Genomic DNA, 19,819 nt, shown 5'->3' with positions numbered 1-19,819 from the left:
TCACGTTAGCCTACTGTTAGCTAAACTGGCTTAAACACGGTTGAAATGCTGACAGCTAAACGGTCTAAACTTCACTGGAAAGGATTCCAACACTGGGACGTCCAACAGTCTGCAGCTAAAGACACAGAGGAGACTAGCTGACCTTTGAGACACTGTCACACAGGACTTTATGGTGTGTTCAGTTGCGTTGTCATTGTGCACTCAATGTTGTTGTTAAGCACCCTTCTGCCATCTAGTGGTTCTTCTTTTTGTCGTTTAACAGCAATTGATATATTGATATACAGCAATAAGTTATTGTTAATACATTTTAAATCAATAATTTACATTTGACCATATGGCCTTAGCAATAAACAAGCTGTTCTTTAATTTCACAGTTTATTTTTTAGTATCAGTTTAGGCACCGTTTAGGCCGGTACCACTGTATCAGAAAAAAATAAAAACGATACCCAACCCTACTTCAGGTAACTGGGCCAATTTCCCCTTAGGACCCTAAAGGTCAAAGACACACACTGTAACCTGGACCAGCTCGGAATGATAGTTGTCCACAGAAAAAGAAGGATTACTAATTCTCTTCTTTCCAGAATAGCTCCTGACAAGGTGCCCTTGAGCACTTAACCTCTGGTAGCTCCACAGGGGTGACTCAGAGCTAGCAGAGAGGACTGGACTGGACAGCTGTGAACATGTGCCATTATGACCATTATGAACATGATGCAGGACAATCATGCTGAACACAGCATGGACTCTCAAACGTCCCTCACTGTCTTCACAGAGCAACTACAGAGGAAGACTAATGAATAGAAAGCTTCCTCCTGTTGGACCTTCACCTGGCTGCAGCCGCTCGGCATGCACTCAACTAAACCCACCAGCAGCACGGCAGAACCTGCCAGAGAAATGGCAGGAGAGGGAGATAACCTTTTATATTCATATTTTATGACCTAATACATGTATATACCTAGGCATTACTTAGTGAGTGTTTTTTTCAGCTTTGTCAGTGTGTGCAGGGCTTTTTAAGTATGTTGTGCTAGCCTTAATATTAACTTCGTATTTTTATCTGCTTGTTGCCAGGATTTGCTACTGGAGCATTTCTCTCCCAAATGAATAACTACTGTGAAAAATTGGTTCCTGTATATTTCTCAGTAAAAAAGTGGAGATAGACATAAATAATATAGTAATATGCTGCACAAGGGCATAGGTTTGGTTTGTGTGCGTGTGTGTGTGTGTGTGTGTGTGTGTGTGTGTGTGTGTGTGTGTGTGTGTGTGTGTGTGTGTGCTTGGCCTCACTCTCTTGCATATGTCATACCTACTGTAGACGTGTGTCTGTATACAGTGCACCCGCACACATAAAGAGATTATTCTGCTCTTTCATTGTTCAGTATGTCTTCACTCGTATAACTTGCCCAAAAAAGGACTTGTATCAAATGGATTTATATTCCGATCTTAAACATTTTATTGTATCAGTGTAAATTAATATATAGCATTGATATAGATTCTCAAAATAAATTACTATATTACAAGAAATTACATAAATAAATTGCCAGTAAATAATGTGCTACTCAGTTCAGCTGTAAGCTATTTTCTGAGCTTTTATAAGACTAGTACAATGTTTGGAACGGGCCGATTGCTTGTTTCTCCAAAACCAAATTGTACCCCAAAATTACTTACAGAAGGACCCCAAACCACTTAATATGCACCTCCACTGTATAGCCTACTACTGACTTACAGTGTAGGCTACGTCTACATCAGAGGAAGACATTGTGCTACTACATTTACCTGATAGAGAACCCTGGCAGATTCAGAATTTAATCACAAAATATCACAATGACAATGTGGAGTAATCAGACATTAGCGTCATGGACTCCTGGTGGTGTGCTAAACTTGGCCCGTTATGAGAGCTAATCAGCACATATCTGTGTTAATCAACCACCAGAACCGGAGCGAGTAGCCTACAGAGACAATCTCACATTTAGCTACAGACTGTTTGTGTGTGTGTGTGTGTGTGTGTGTGTGTGTGTGGTGTGTGTACAGAGAGAGCGAGAAAGAGAAAACATTGTAGTGTTGTCTTATTTGTCAATGATATTGTATGATATCACCACAGTTTAATGACGGCGGCGTTGTCTCATCTCTCGTGCGATGTCCATGTTAGCAATCCTCTGTTGATCCGGGAAAGCGAAGAAAAGTTTGGTTGTTAACGTTATCCAGTAATCATGTAATGCAAAACAGTCAAAGTCAAAGCTGTTAAACCTCCCCCCCGATGCTGTACAGGTACCCTGGTAATAGGCGTATGTTTTGCTTTTTTTAAACGGCGGTATTAACGTAATAAGCTATAAGTGGTGAAAGTTAGAGGCAAACTTACACAGCAGTTGCAATGTTCCTGTATGCTATCTGCTAGTGCTCCAGGAAAGTGAAGAAAAGTTAGTTTGGTATATCCAGCAATCATGTAACGTTGGAAGCAGGAAAAAGTGTACTGTCAAAGCCAGTACCCGAAGTCAAAGCCAGTACCCGAACTGAAATCAACAAACAGCATTCTGATGTGAAGGTGGATTGACCGGTAGTTCGGATTATTTTAAATGACATGGTAATATAGCACCTCCCTGATCAGTTTCCAAATACTGTGATAGGTGAATGTGGTAATTACAGTATCTTAATACAACCTTGACATCGCGTTGCGTGCTATCAGCGTCATGGTATTTGTCTGATTCATAACATCTCCTGTTTGATTCACCTGGAATCCTCCTTTCACAAGTTCCCTGAAGCTCTCTGTACTGTCACTCTGGTTGCTGATAGTGAGTCTTCTTCCACGTACAGCCCTATTTCTTCAAAGTCCCTCCACTTCCCTTTCCCAGCATTCAGCACCACACAGACAGCACACACTACTTTATGCCGGGGCGTGTTGATCTGTGAACCTGAAATTTCTTGTTTTGCTCAATTTACTGTGAATGCTGTGTGATGTGTGATGTGTGTGTGAGTGTGTGTGTGTGTGTGTGTGTGTGTGTGTGTGTGTGTGTGTGTGTGTGTGTGTGTGTGTGTGTGTCGGTATCATAATAACTTGTGCAGAGAGCTGCAGACTCATCGACTGGACGCTGATGCTTCTTGCACTGAATTCACCTGCCCACATCTGTGAGCTCACTTAAAGTGTTCATATTATGCTCATTTTCAGGTTCATAATTGTATTTAGAGGTTGTACCAGAATAGGTTTACATGGTTTAATTTTTAAAAAACACCATATTTTTGTTGTACTGCACATAGCTGCAGCTCCTCTTTTCACCCTGTGTGTTGAGCTCTCTGTTTTAGCTACAGAGTGAGACATCTCACTTCTGTTCCATCTTTGTTGGGAGTTGCACATGCTCAGTAGCTAGGTAAGGACTACTAGCCAGTCAGAAGCAGAGTATGAGGGTGTGCCCTGACAGTACCTAGGTAAGGACTACTAGCCAGTCAGAAGCAGAGTATGAGGGCGTGCCCTGACAGTACCTAGGTAAGGACTACTAGCCAGTCAGAAGCAGAGTATGAGGGCGTGCCCTGACAGTACCTAGGTAAGGACTTCTAGCCAGTCAGAAGCAGAGTATGAGGGTGTGTCATGCTAGCAGCTAGGCGAGCATTATAACGTGTGTTCCAAAGTGACCACGTTTGTCTCTGAAGTAAAGGCTGGACTACAATAGAGCTGTTTGGAGCAGTTTGTGAACAGTGTTTTCTGTTGGAGATGGTAAGTCCCTTTGGGGTGGACTTTGGGCTTTTTCACTTTATAAACCTATAACATGCACAAAAAAGATATATAACACAATAAAGGAAAGGGAAAAAGCCAAAAAGCATAATATGAGAACTTTAAACCTTTAGGGTATTTTGGATTTAAAATACTGGTTAGAGTTTGTGCAAACTCATGCCAAACTTATAACATCCTATAATTAAAAAAAAGAAATAAAAAAAGAAAAAGAACTGGCACACAAAGCAAAAATGTCTTTTCATTCTTTCACTGATACATTGATAAATGTTCTGCCAAATCCTGGTTCCATATGCTGTCAATACCCCAGTGCATTCTGAGCCTAGTTTTATTTTATGTTACATTCATATTCTCCTGTTCCCCTGCAGAGAAAAAAGAAGATTGTAACTTGTATTTGGACTAAGACAGCTAATTCTGATGTGAATGTATTAACCCGGCTGAATGAATCAGATCAGAAGTATTAATGTGGTAACTGAGGTGTACAGAAATCATAAGCCCACCCAAATAGCACAACAGTGATCTTTTATTATTGCAAAGACATATACACTATTGTTAGATTATATTCATACTACTGTATATTTACATTAATTCCTATTAGTAATTGAGTAATTTACAAAAGGTTTTAAGGCTGTTTAATAATGCATTCCAATGGCAACCCAGAGTCTCAGCGAAGGAAAACTCTTGGCTACCTCTCAATGTGTTCCAAAATTATTATTTTTTCAAAGTAGGTCAAAAGTTGCAAAGAAACTCTCGCACCCTGTCTAACTTGCAAAAAATAAATGTAATAGTAGGAAACGTTTTCGGTACTAGACCATCATATGGCAAAATGAATGAAGGGAGTTCCTTTGCAACCTTTGAAAGTTTTTTTTCAAAAATAAAATGTCCTCACATGAATCCAACATATTATTATCAAATATAAATCAGCCTTTATGTGAAAAAAACATTGATGATAGACTTACTGGCCTATAGGTAAGGTAGTCACTAAGATAGCCATCCACAGATACAGTTCATACTAACGATTCACTGTGACACATACAACATTCAAACATGATTTATAAAATCATGCATCAACAATTATTTTTGTAGCTTAGTTTTCTATGCACTAAAATGTATGTTTAAAGGCTTTAGGCTTTTATTGTAGGCCCAGTTTATTATGGAACTTCATTTTATAATATATGTAGTCGGGGGTCCCTGCTCTGTCCCTCTCTTAGATAAGGGGTCCCTAAAAAACATTGAAGACCCCTGCTCTAAATATTTAATGAGAAACACAAGATTGTGAATTGTTATTGTATATTTTTGTAAAATTCTAAATTCTATTGCATTGTCATACTGTATACTTAACAGTATTTCTTTTATATATTTCTCACCGTCCTTCTGTTTTTTTATTCTAATATGTTAAGTGTTGTACTTAGAGCAAAGATTAACCAGAGTCAAATTCCTTGTTTGTTTGTGCAAACCTGGCCAATAAAGCTGATTCTGATTCTGATATATACATTTTCCAAAAAGCACTCCATTCGCTTACACGACATGATAGGAGATAGATAAGAAACAGGCTCCAAAGGAAAGGAGGATTAGTTAAATGTTGGTTCACATAGATCAAATCTTCAGGAAAGAAAACAGTATTACACTTTATGGTACAAATGTGTGATACCAATTAAACAGATGAGAGAGGCTTTGTTCAAAGTTTTTACAAAATGGAATGGAACAGACAACAAACACATAGTTCATACCAACCCTACTCCTACTCCTGCGTAGGTGTGGGTTTAGATAACTGGTCCCATACTGTTCTGATTAAATATCCAGATTTCTTTTAAGCACCAACGCTTACAAATTTCATATTGAACCTTTTATCTCTCCTCACACTGTTAGCGAAAAGCAATGTGGCATTCAGGCAGCAGTGACCGTCACTTTTGCTGATTAAAATGCCAAACATCACCAGTGGGCAGATTACATCAGCTGGAGCTAATCATCATTAATTCTGTATAACAGTTTAAACTACTTTTTGGCTATTGCCTGGTTAAAGAGTTTTCTGTTAGCTGGTGTTTTAATTAAGTACATCACACTATGGTTGTAAGTGTGTGAGTGCTGTTTTTTTTATTATAAAAAAATCAATGTGTCAATTTCAGGACAATCCCCCAATTCATTTTGAGGGCATATATATATTTTTTTTAAATATTTTAAACTTAACGATGTGATAGTTCTGCACTCAGACCCCAGTATTTGGCCGAAGTCAAATGTGAAAAATCAGATAGAAAAAGTAAGCAGGCTACACTTGTTACTTTAGTCAGTCTGGATTAAATCAATATTTCATATCTTAGATGCTTATCTCATTTTATCTCACAATGTAATTAGGCTAAAAACTGCAGGGTTTCTGTTCTCAGCTGACAAAAAGTGATCACAGATCTTTGCATTTTATTTATAAAATGCAATCAAACCTCAGCTTTAGCCACGTATCCTGCAATCTCCTCCTCAGAGCTCCACACTTCCCCTGGAAGTCTAGCATTGGTGATACAGGGATTGTTTGGAACGAAATGAGTGGAGGCCATGGGTCATTAGAGGCAAGTGGGGCAAAGCTGCTGTTATTAATCATTATTAAACAAATTCAGGTCAGTGGCTGGATAGTTTTAAAGTAGTGTTTTAAATGGACTTTGCTTCAGAGGCTTCTATGTGAGGATAGCCCCATGCTCCAGTGTGGGAAACAACAACACGCATACCCAAAGCCCTGGACAATGGAACAGGATGGCACACATTTGATGCCATGTGAGGCTGAATGCCTGTTGCACCACTGCAGTTTGATTGACAATTTGCTGTTGTTGTCATTTGCTCGTAGGCTGAAGTTAGTATTTCTTTTCAAGCAGATAGTAATGTGGTCACCACGAACAACGTGGATTATCGTCTACAGCACAACAACATGAGAGCAAACACCTCAGTGCCCACCAGCTGCAGGATATTGTTATAAACCAAACCACTGGTAAAAAAATAATGACAGATATAATGTGGTTGTTGAGAAAATAAAAAGGCTAAATTCCAAACTTTTTAGCTTCCTGTGTGTGTCATTTGGAGGATGGTACCTGGTCAAGAACAGAGCATCTTTACAAACATGAAAGCAGCAGGACAACATGGTAAAAATTCAAACATAGAGCAGTATAACAGCAAGTTGAGAAGAACAGGTGTGTGCTCAGTTGGATTTTACATTTTCTGTTTCTGCTAAATAGTTGTTGCCCTACCATTTTGGTCCACCTAAAACATCACTGATAATGAGTAGCCGATACGGTGCAAATTGTAGCATTTAACTTTATCATAGTAGAAACCATGAACATTCTCTCATGTTTATCCAAACGTTTGTTGGCTAATGTAGAAGGTGTTAGGTGTATGTAAAGAGTATGATGAGTTTGAGGCGTGCATATGTGTCGTTGTGTATCCTTTGGATGAGAAATGAAGCACAGGAGCATGTCAGGATGGATGCTTTAACCTATGCGCCTCTTAATCTTTTTGGGATCATGAGGTTGAAGGAAATGTCAGTGTGCACATTATGTGTGTTGGCTGGATCACTGGTACTGCCTGTCACATTTTGGTGTTATGTGTAGCGCTTACAGTGAATACATGTGCTCGTAATGAAAGAGACCTCATGTCTTGACTAATGTGATCTAAAGGAGGACGTGTGTGTACAGTCAATGATGAATGTGTCTAAAAACTTCTCTAGGGTTTTTATAATGCTATAACCTTAGTTTGATAATCCATGTTCGTAGAGTTTTCCACTGAAATAAAATGACTTGCTTCTGAAATGTTTACATGTACACTGTAGAAATACAAAATAAAGTTGGGAAAACTCATAATTTCAAGGCAATACATTTGTCTAAAGTTTAATATTTAAAATAAAGCTTGGCAATCAACTACATTTCTTAAAGCAGCCATAATCAATATTTTTATAACAATGTATTAAAAGACAATGTAAATGGGCTCTATAGTGATGAGCCTACAGAGATTTAACAGCTGAATCTGCCACTCATCTCAGCATTTATGTTGCTTTATAATGAGTAGAAGCTCATTGTTTAACTGTCAGGCTGCAACGTTACTGTTTTGGTTCACGCTTAATGCTTTCCAAAGAAAAAGCTCTAAAAACCCACTGCACTCTAGCTGTTCAGCAGCAAACAGCAGACACACACAGTTAAGGACTAGCTGGTGAACATAGTGGAGCATTTAGCAGCTACAGAGACAGATATTTCCCTCAGGAGATGGTGGAGACCAAAAACAGAGCTAAAAGAAAGAGAATATTGCACTTACATTCATCAGGTGAACATAGGTCTGGGCAAAATGGAGAAAATCAAACACCACGACATTTTTGAACAAATACATTGATGTCGATATTGCGGCGACATTGTAGATATCTGGTTCTTTCACAAAACTTTTACAGAATGAGATTTTTGATGAATAATCATCAATAATGTGGATATAATGACTACGTGGGTAAAGGCAAATAATAGAACAGCTAGAACAGTCTGGTAAGTTCAGAAAAGTACATCACTCTACTGTAATGCAGCCTTTAAAACCAGGAAAAGACAACACTTGTGTCATATTACAATATTGTGATATCCAAAATCTAAGACGATATCTAGTCTCATATCACAATATTAATATAATATCGATATATTGCCCAGCCCTAGGTGAACACAAACAAAACTCCTTATGATAATGATTATTTTGCTCTGTAACTGCTGGATGTGTAAATAAGCAACTCTTTGCTAACAAGTGGCCGAAAAAAAATCAGTAATTGCACTTAGCCTTTGAGTTTGTCCAACTTGTTGAAGTAGTTTAAGTATTTATTTAATGGTAAGAAATGTACACCATCACTTTGGATTTTAACGGATGTTAGTTTAATCCAAATAAATCAAATCAGCATATTGTAATCACACGGATTTTCTATGAATAAACAATGTTAAGTCTAATCCCTTATGAGGTCATCGGCCAATAGTAGCTACTTTCAGAGCAGGATCAGTGTTGACACGTGTTTGAAATAAATAGCTATCTTCATCATGTTTTGCATTGTTTCTATGATGATCTGAAAGAAGACCATGGGACTCATGACACATTTATAAACAAATGACTGTAGACAAATGACAAAGGCTTTTAAGAGAATCTCAACTTCAATACAGTGCATGCTGCATGAAATATGCTAGTAGGCTAAAATTCATTTTGATGAGGTAGCAGCAATTAGCTGGTCAACCGGTTTCCTTGTGTTGTCTTCCCCTCAACCATCAACTTTTTGTTTTTCTGGGTCAAAATTTAAAATAAAACACTTTTGTTGCTTTTCCCAACGTTTTTGAATCTTTTCCCAACGTTTTGGTCACATTTTCCAATGTTTTTGTTGTTTTTTCTAGGGCTGTCAAACGATTATTTTTTTTTAATCGCGATTAATCCCTGAATTTCTATAGTTAATCGCAATTAATCGTATGTCTTATCACATGATTAAAATTGTATTATTTTGCATTATTCTGTTTTTAAGTACATATTAACAATGGAAAGCAATTCTCACCAGTGTATCTTGACTGGGAATCAAATGAATGCAAAGAAAGTGACTTTATGAACTTGACTTTAACATTTGTATTTGTTTATTATTTATTTACTGTAAACAAAAGAAAAATGTGTGAATCTGTCATTATTGCACAATTCCTCCAAGTACCTAACTAAAAAACTAAAAATCCATATCCTTACAAGAATCAATATAGTGTGCAGTAACTCCTAAATAATGTTGGTTACTCACTGACGTCCAGTGATCACCGATTAATGAGACAGCGTTTGCACTTTGCAGCTGTTCCAGTGTGGCTGCTTTCTCCGTGTCGTACAGGCTGTGTGTGTGTGGGGCTGCTGTCCCCCTCGACGGCACCGTATAAGATGGGTCAGAACATGCCAACTGTAGTACGTCTTTAAGACCTGAGACTTCTACGATGCTGACAGGTCTGCAGTTAGTTGCCACTCATTTCAAGAGCGGTAGTAATTTTTTTGGATTTGGTTTCATCAACAGGTCGGCGAGGAGCACTCTCCAAAATAGTGTTTTGCCTGAGCCCGCTAGCATCAACCTGAATCACGTTAATTAGCTTGTAGGTGGTAGCTCAAGCTTGACGTGCTTTAATAAAACACCCACATTCAATGAACGTAGTGGACTGATCATTGTGTGTGGACCCACATTTCTGATATAGAAACTTTTTGAAAATGGGTCAAATTTGACCCGAGGACAACAGGACGGTTATGTCATGGTTATAAACTCTAAGTGACAGCCAGACAATTGACGTTGACCTATGTTATTAAATTGATTTAATGATACCAGATTTATTGATAATGGTATTTTACAGTGTATAGTTTTTAATAATTTAAAGCGTTTTTCCTCTATTCCACACGTACATAAACAGTTACTGTAACAAAACTGTCTAACTTTGTAATGAGCCCAGCTGTTTTTGTTTGAATTTTCATGGAGCCGAACACAGACAAAGTATTATGCCGAAAAGCCTGAAATTTCAAACGTGTTTTTGTATTTTCTGTCTTTCTTCCTACCAGATGCAATGTGGACAGCAAAGTATCACGAGTGGCGTGGCTCAATCGCACCACCATTCTCTTCGCAGGAAGTGAGAAGTGGTCTCTGGACCCTCGCGTCATCCTGATGGAGAACACAGCAGTCACAGAGTACAGCATTGAGATCCAAAACGTTGACGTCCATGACGAAGGGCCCTACGTCTGCTCAATCCTCACAAACAAGAAACCAAAATCCACAAAAGTGCATCTCATCGTTCAAGGTAAGATGCTGTTACCGTCAGCAGGGTGCCATTCTCCGGGGGGGACCTCCGTCGTATCAGGGGCAGTTGTTTGGCCGCCAATACAGGCTACAGGCACCGCCAGATGACGGTCCTTTCAGGGGCCGTGGTAGCGGAGTTTAGCCAGAAAAGGTCACAGTCAAGTTTAGGCACCAAAACGACTCGTAAAGTTTATGAAAAAGATGGTGGTTTGATTAAAACCCTCCCGAGGAACGATCACGCGTTTCCTTCCTTGGCTATTTCATATTAAAGATTTTCCTTTTGAATATTGAAGTTCATAAATAAGTGTTTTGGCATGGGGGATTTAATTCTTGCATGTTTTGTTTTGTTGTGCATGATCAAAAAACATGATTTATGATTAAATCAATTTCCCTCACTGTGACTTCCTGCGAACAATTAGCATTGCCGCCCTGAGTCTGCATCTGAGCTTTAGATCTAGTAGCTGCGCTAAGGTGACATAAAAATTTGATGAAGTATAGTTGTATCAGATACCTCATGCAGAATCACAAAGAGAATACACTACATCAAGGAAAGACTTTCTTTACATTTACATTCAGATTTCTCTTTTGATGTTGCAGCTTGCACATTTTAGGGAAAAGAGTTGACATGATTTTCACAAAAAAATGGTTCAACTTGATGACATTCACTTTCATGCAATCATAATTAACGTTAAGTATTATTCACACTGTATAAATCATGATGATATCTCATTAACTCTTAATTGATGCAGAGAAACATCAGGCCATGGTTTTAATCAAACAATGAACAGGCATATTCTTGCACAGACGAGGAGACTTGTCTCCAACCATACTTTCCCATGGATCTGGATCCGTCCCTTTTTCTCTGACCTGAAATTACCCAACCATCTGGATGCTGCAAGCTCACACTTGAAACTAAAAGCAGCCACGTGAAGGCTGGGCTTTAATACATCAACAAAACACTGGTTATGGTGCTCTGTGTTGATATTCCAAAGATGCACCTGCTCCAACAATCAGTGAACATATGAGAACAACCGTGTCTGTGAGTGGAAGGAAGGCAGAAAACCACAAGCCATCTCCTGCCACAGCTCTTAAGGAGGGATGCACATTTCAAGAAATGCACTGTAAACTTAAAGGGGAACTTCGGATTTTTTCAACCTGGACCCTATTTTCCTATGTCTGTGTGTCTAACTGACTGATGGGAACAACAATGAAATGAAATAGCATTGAAATTGGTCCAGTATTAAGGAAGACTGCTTCAGTCGGCAGCCGTGAAACAAGCTGCAATGTAACGTTAATGGGCAATTGCTCACCTTCAATTTCTGGCCACAAAAAGTGCTGTTTTTGCCGCTGACAGGCTCAGATTATTATTCTAAGTGTCTGACAACATTATGGAAAAGATCCCTACAGAGATAGACCTTTTTGTTAAAAAGTAAGATACTTTTTTAAAAAACATCCACGAAAAAAATATACTTCATTCAAAGTGGACAGACAAAAAAATAAAACTATGAAAAGCCATTTTGGTTTGTCTTTCCGCTTTTCCAACAATCACGACTCTAGTTGTGGTTGTGGTTGAAATAAACACAGTTTACTGATTTACATGTGACAATATGCTGGCTATATACACGCTAAAAGTATTGTTTATTGAAATGGAGTCTGGTGGGTTTAGCTATAACGATCTCAGAGCTGTTTCTGGTTTAACAAGAGGATCATACTCTGTAACCAATAGGTCTATCTCTTAAGGGATCCTTTCCATAATGTTGTCAGACACTACAGAATAATAATCTGAGCATGTCAGTGGCAGAAACAGCACTTTTAGTGGACGGAAATTGAGGATGCGCATTTGCCCTATAGGGTTACATTGCAGCCCGGTTCGTGACTGCTGGTTACAGCTTTCTGTCTCAATACTGGACCAATTTAAAAGATTGTTGTTCCCATCAGTCTCTTGCACACAAAAACGTAGGAGAATAGGTTATTCAACAAATGACAGACAAGTTCAAAATGTGAAATAGCTGTTACAAGTAGACATAAAATAGGTTACATCCATGTCTTCACACCATACCTCAGTCCTTCTGGTTTGATTTAGGATAATAATCACAACATAGCTACATTATGGTTGTGTACTGAGGGCAGTTTGCTCACTTTGTCTAGTGTATCTGCTCAGGTGAAGACATACCCCGGAGATGCACAAATACTATCGTGGTACCTTTATCAGCCCAGGGAATCTTTCTACATTTTACGTCCAGCAGTAGATTGTATTTACACCCAAACAACGGAGACCATTTCTGAGAAAGTTTATGTTATCTGCTCTCAGTTGTCTGACTCGCAGTTTATTTTTTATCCGTGGAGGACAATGAATGAGCAGAGCTGTTTCATGGGCAAGTCCCTGACAATTATCGCCACATGACCCATCTTCTGCTTTCAGTTGTTATATTTGGTAGAAAACATTATTACCATTCCTGATTACATATACATAGTAGTTATGCTTGGTCGAAGAAGAAAACATCAAATCAAGTATTTTGTCCTCCTACCAAAAAAAATTGATGTGAAGATAGAATGGATGTTTCTAATACAAATGTAAATCCAGCTGTAAAATATATTTCTCAGCTCTGTCATGACTAAAATCTCCTTCAGTTGGGGTTTGAGAATGAGTGTCCTCGGGGCAGAAAAACATTGATGCTTCCACTTGAAGAACTTTTTTACAATGCAAGTGAAGGCTTTGTCACTGTTCTTCCTATAAATTCTCGTTCCACTTGTTTTTGATGGGAGTTGGAGAGGCCTAGTATAATAATTCATTCTGCATCTCATCTTGTATTAATTACTGCATGCACAACATTGACTGCTGCTGTAGGGAGGAGGTTGGGATGTTTGTGTCCTAAAACACAGGGCCTTTAAAGCTTCAGTGCGTAACTTTTTTTTTTTATATTAATGAATGTCCGTTACACTCAAGTCATTACCAAATGAGTTGATACAAAGCTATGAATTTCTCAGCATGGCTATGTTTAGAACATGGTGTCGTTGGGTGACTTTCGCACGCAGAAACTCAAGTGAAGATAATAACCTCTTCTAAAGAGTCCATCATGTTATTTTATTCCTCTGTGTCCTTGGATACAGGTAACTGCGTGGAGGAGGGGTAAGGGCCTGTGCGCAATTACGGACGGCTTGTGTCATGTGGATGCAACAACAGTGGTATTGTCATTACTAAGATTTCCTCATGGGGGCGACAGAAACTATGCACTATAGCTTTAAGGAGGGGAGCGGAGTTCGTGTCCTGGAAGAAGTTGAGGGGAAACTCAAGACTTTCACCCAGGATATGGGTGTCCGTGTCCCTGGAGTACTACTTAAGGAGAATTTTGAGTTGTGAGAACACTTTGTCGGGAGGGGCACAGATTTATGTCACGCCCCAAATACCGCCACATTTATGGCAAAGACAGAGCAGGAAGTCTGTGGGGGATGTTGGTGGTGCCTTTTGTCCCCACAGGCGCACTCTTCTCTAGTAGCTCAGAAATGGAGATTGGTGTTGAACCTGTACACAGAAAAGGACTCTGGAGGCTAACATCAATCAGCCCAGTGACCTTGTCAGCTGATACCCTCAGGAATATAGGACATCTGCTTCCATGGTGACTGCACACAGGCAGTGGACTGACTGCAGTTAAGCCACACTACAATAAAGAATAATATCTTGGAGTGCTTTGTAATGCATAGTGTATGTATCCCAAGGACTACAAGAGGCAGAGAAGCTGCCAAGGACTCTGAATCAGCATCAAGTGGTAGTGATACTGTGATCCCAACTTTATAGACTTCAATTCTGTTTCTTTAATGAGCAAATGGCCTTGTTGTTTCCCCCCTATTGACTACACCTTAAACATCACAGCAACAGCTTAATCTTGACTTTTGACACTTAGAAATAATAGAATAAAAAAGGTGGATCTATAAGCAAAAGAATAACCTGACGAGCCAGATGGTTTGTTACACAGAGACATCTGAGAAGCGTTGAAGTGTTGGGAAAACATACCTTTTAAAAAATACCTAGCAGGTGATTGGATAAAACATCTGTCTATTACGTCTGCCATTTTTGTTTTATGTGAACAGTCGCGGCCGTAACACACACCTAAACACCCCTGTACCTGCCAGTAGCTCCTCTCCAGACGCTACTGGTTCGGTCCTGTGCTGTTTGGACACAAACACTTTTACTTGAAGCGTAATTTTGTGACCCAACCCCGGATAAGCGGACGAAGATGGATGGATGGTAAATTTGTGATATCACGAGAATCCCGATGCAGTGCAAGGTTAGCAGTAGAATGCATCCTTTCAAAATTCTATACGCTCCAGGGTTTGTCTTGTATGGCCTCTAGCTTCTGGTGGCTAATTCAATATGTCATCATCCTGTAGTTGCCACATTTGGCCATGATGGCCGCTGTTCAGTAAACACTACAGTCTCACTTTAAATACATGTACTGAATCGGGTGTTTTCATATTGTTTCACCATTGGTTGATAAAATAGCTCTAGCACACAGCAAATGTTATATTTTAAAACCTAAACATATATCTTTCTAGCTATGCCACCAGTGCAGGAACAAGCCTTGTTATTTTTTATAACGATAGCTGGAAATAACTTGTTGAGCTCCATTGAGATGTCAACAGCAACAGTCAACATCTTCAGCCATCAGACAAACATTTCATGGATTTTGGAAACATTTTGTGTCATTTTATTTTTGCCCCCTGCAAGCTGGTGTGTAACAACTAAACTAACCCCCTCCCTTCACTGCATGCTGGTTCAAACTCTGAGCACAGCAAGAGCACACAATGTCAGCCAATGCAGTCTGTTCGGTGTCATCCAAAAGGCTGTAATGTTTTTTATGATGAGGAACAGAGCAGGCCTGAGGAGGACCCAGTGTTTTGCCTTCAGTTGTAGATATATCCCAAATTTGGTTTGTCTGTATGCAACCAGCTGATACTGTTAAGTACAGCTTCTCTTCCAGCAGAGATGCTAGTAAGTGCATTTCAATCTTGCATCAGAGCAGAAAATGGATGTGCCTGTGTCAAATCTCTAACAGTCTAATCACATCCAGGTCAAGTACTACATTAATGAGATGTTTAGTATCTCATTAAATATTATATATCACATATTGTGATGGAGATGCAACCTGTAAAAATGTGTTTGACTAAATAGTGAAATGCAACATTACCTACAGTTTTACTTCATACAGGTATATTGTACATTTATTTCAAAACAGTTCCCAGGCTGGACCAGAGATGTCTGAGTATTGTGGTTAGTACTCCAGGCGAGCATGCATCAAAATGTTAAAGTCCCAATGTATTCAACCCTTAGGCCATGAAGGCCCAACAAACAGTTTCGGGAGGTGCTTCTCCTGGGTTATTTCTCCAAACCCAAACAACTGCAGGCGGAATAAAGTATCATTTCTGATGTTTATGTGCAGACAAGGCTGCCTGTTATTGTTCCACCTTCCATCATCTTGCACCAGTTTAGCCTACATATTCTTGAATGTAAGGGTGGGCAATTGGATTATGAGACCTATATGAAATAGATACATAGTGAGTAGGCCGATTTGAGGGGGGGTGAGTGGGGTTGCTGCCCCCCTTGTTAGCAAAATGACCAAAATGCATGTCCCTTGTTAACCTGCCATCCCCCTCTCCATCCCTAGTAGCAGACAGAGTGCAAGGGCAGAGGGGTTGTTTGTTGAATATGTTAGTCTAGTCTGCTTGACTCATTGATCCTTCATCTGACTGAGGTTTAGGCAAGTTAAAATCTATGGGCCCGACCATGGCTCTGACTTATCAGTAGCCGAGTCTATATCCACGACGTTCCACTTCCAGGATTGCTCCGGTGCCACCGGAAATTCCGCTGGTTGTCACTCCGGATGTCCGTTACCTCCCACTTTCGTTATGTGGGAATTTTAAACTCCAGTGGATTTCTGAGGACTATGGTTAACTGCTCCTCAGATCTCTGCAGGGTAAATCCAGACAGCTAGCTAGACTATCTGTCCAATCTGAGTTTTCTGTTGCAAGACTAAAACTACTTTTGAACTTACACATGTTCCACCAAAACAAGTTCCTTCTGGAGCCCCGCCCAAGATGATTGTGATTGGTTTAAAGAAATGCCAATAGACCAGAGCACATTTTCTCCCCTACTGGAATGCAGTGTGGACTAGCCAGACCCTCCTTCGCAGCACTGTGGAGGAAGCTCTGGCAAAGTGAGACTATCAGTAGCCTAACTGTATTGATAAATCCATGATACTGTCCGTGGCGCTGAACAGCTTAACAGCATGTAACAGTTAGTATATGGATCACCGCCTTGCAAAATAAAAGTGTAATGTTGGGACTTATTGAAAGTCCAGCTACAGATTTGCAATGCTGCTTATTTCCTGTTGCAATGCTGAAAACAATAATAGTTTCCTTCTTTCCTTCTCTCCCAAATGGATGGGTACACAGACAGCTGCGGACACCACAGACACATACAGTAGTAGTTTCTGGAGTCCGCTTGGAGGACGCATTTGACGGATGCAGATGGTATGATTTCAGTTCAAATTAAGCTGCTCAGGTCTATGCTGTCCATTTGATGAGCCATTTTCATCATGCACTCTATGACTGGCACAGCTTTTCAAACGATTTCTAGATATATACGATATTGTGAGTTGCTGAGAGCAATGAATTGCCTTGCTGCCCCGATCAGTATTCAACTTCATATAACCTTGTTTCAAACAGTGCACTGCGCCTTTCAGAACACAAACAGCAGGTGCGCTTGGACACGGCGTGAAAACATAAGCTTCTACAGGAATTCATGCTCGGGAACTGTTCTAAATGCATATTGGGTAGTCGGAACGGAAACTAATTGGGTTTAACACTGTACACTGTACAATATTTACTGAGCTCAGTGAATTGTCGTGTTGCATTTGATTTGGTGTATTTTAGCACATGGGGAAGCTGGATCATCTTTGTTACAGCAACACTAGAGAACGTTTCCCGCTTCGGTCCCCCTACAGGTTGTCTCATTGGAACTACAGCTTGCGCTACCCGATCTGGCAAACTTGCATAATGTAATGTAATGGACAATTCCGCTTCCAACCTGTAGGGGGATCGAAGTGGGAAACGTTCTGTAGTGTTGCTTTAAGCAAAGTTATCAATGTGGCAAATTAGTGGTAATACAGCAGAGCATCAATTCACTTTTTTGTCTTTCGTTAGTTTAGCAGAGCTGCTGCCGAAGGGAAATTAAACCTTCCATTTTGAAGGAGTTGGTGGGATTTTTACGAACAATAATGTCACAAAGACAAATTAATCAGAATTCAAATCCGGTAATTTATTAATTATTGTGAGTTGATGACAATAAAGTTATGGATTTGTAAATAAATATCCCTTAGGTGCAACTTAGGTACACTGGGTAAGGAACACTTGCCCTCCAACAATAGCTGCTTTGGTCACTGGTGCCAGTCTGGATCTCGCTCCTTCAGTCAATATCAATCAGTGGAGACAGGTGGAATTAGTTCTTGAGCAATTGCTCCTGAACACAGACTGGGGAATTATCTGGGTGTCCTTTGCAGCATGTGTTTACCTCAGACTGTTATATGTTTAACCCTCATGTTGTCCTCAGGTCAAATTTGACCCGTTCTCAAAACTTCTATATCAGAAATATGGGTTTCTTTTTAACCAAATTACTCAAAAAATGAAGTAAAATTGCAAGTACTCGATTACTACTTTCATTGAATTGTGGCTATTCAATTTGATAGCATTTGAAAAAAATGTAAATGGGTTCAAAACCTGACTAAACTTTGACATACACACGTCTGTGATTCTCCACCAACATACGTTTCTCTAACCATTAATTAAAAAAATCATTCATTATTTCAAAATTAGGTATAATCTCCTATAAATGAGATTTATTGACCATGAATTCCAAAAATACATGTAAAACTATTGGTAATAATTTTGGTGTTAGTGACAAATATAAATAAAACAACGTGTTAATTTTGACCCAGAAGGACAACAAGTGCTTGGTCGACCAGAAGACAACACAAGGGTTAAAGTAAATGCACGTTGGTGTTTGTAGCAACTGGTCCTGGCTTTCCATTCGTGAACGTGTCAAATGAATGTAAGTTTATGTCGTTGTTGTTTTTCAGAGGTGTCAAAGACCTGAATGTTGAGAAAATTGTCATGGAATCAATTCTTAGATTGATCAGCCAGATGCTGAGAATGTTTCCCTTTGAATTCTTCCCAACACTCAACAGCACTGAGGATGATATTATACAGAGCTTTGGAATTCTCCACTTAACTGGAATATTTTCAGAAGGTCTGTAGTAATACTAGAATGTATGTTAATGGGGGTTAATTGACAACAACTATAGCGTTTCCTATAGATATATCTATTTACATTATTACAACTCTTTATTTGACTTTGTTGTTGAAGCTTAAAGAAACCCACAGCTCTTTCTCTCATTTTCTCTTTCTCTTGCATTGTGCATGTTTGTTCTCCACACTGCTCGACCACACTGACTGAAAGTTAATGAACTTGTTAATTAATATGTGTGTGCGACCAATCACTTGTGATGACAGGCAGGCGATACTAAGTGGCCGTAGCTGTCCCATGCCAATATATCCAGTATGTTCCTTGGGCTCATGTTTAAAGCTTTAGTGCGTAACTTTTTGACATTAAAGGTGCAGTAGGTAAGCCTTATAAAACTAACTTTCTGTCATATTTGCTGAAACTGACCCTATGTTCCAGTAGAACTACATGAAGCAGGTCATTTAAACAAAAAATCCAGTTCCTCTGGTACCACCTACAGCCTGCATCCCTGCGTATCAATCACTGCTCACACAATCAGCTCCACACAACTCTCTCGGTATTTCTCAGTATGACTATGTTCAGAAGATTGTGGCATCTGGTGACTTTCGCGCGCAGAAACTTATTACTGGAATTGTTGGGTCTTTATAAATTTTAGAGTGGGGTCTAGACCTACTCTATCTGTAAAGTGTCTTGAGATAACTCTTGTTATGATTTGATACTATAAATAAAATTGAATTGAATTGAATAAACTCGAGTTTAGACTGTTTAGAATGGGGGGGGGCAGTAAGAGTTGATGGTTGGTCACCAGTGACTGGTGTTAATGAGTGTTCTTTCAGACTATAAGCTTTAATGTGCACTGTTTTATTTTATTTTTTTTATCTAAAGCTTAAGCCATAGTAAATAATACATAAGCCTGTAGTTTCTTTATTTTAAATCCACCTTCCTCAGGGGGCCACGTTTTCAGAAAGCTAAGGGCCCGGGGGAAGGACATTTCCCTAAGCTATTATTCACATTATACACT

At 39.4% G+C, this 19,819-nt stretch overlaps 1 protein-coding gene across 2 annotated transcripts in view; it reads left to right on the top strand.

Moving 5' to 3' along the window:
• Positions 1 to 19,819, top strand: part of opcml (opioid binding protein/cell adhesion molecule-like) — a 391,556-nt gene that overhangs the window by 281,822 nt on the left and 89,915 nt on the right. For both annotated transcript variants that reach the window (XM_031310910.2, XM_031310909.2), the window contains one exon: positions 10,268 to 10,503. In XM_031310910.2, the coding sequence (XP_031166770.1) occupies positions 10,268 to 10,503 (236 nt within the window). The remainder of the gene's footprint in view (positions 1 to 10,267; positions 10,504 to 19,819) is intronic.

Source organism: Sander lucioperca, chromosome 13, assembly GCF_008315115.2.
Source record: "Sander lucioperca isolate FBNREF2018 chromosome 13, SLUC_FBN_1.2, whole genome shotgun sequence".
NCBI lineage: Eukaryota > Metazoa > Chordata > Actinopteri > Perciformes > Percidae > Sander > Sander lucioperca.
The sequence above is the reverse complement of the archived record's forward strand: the minus strand, read 5'-3'. Positions and strand labels throughout refer to the sequence as shown.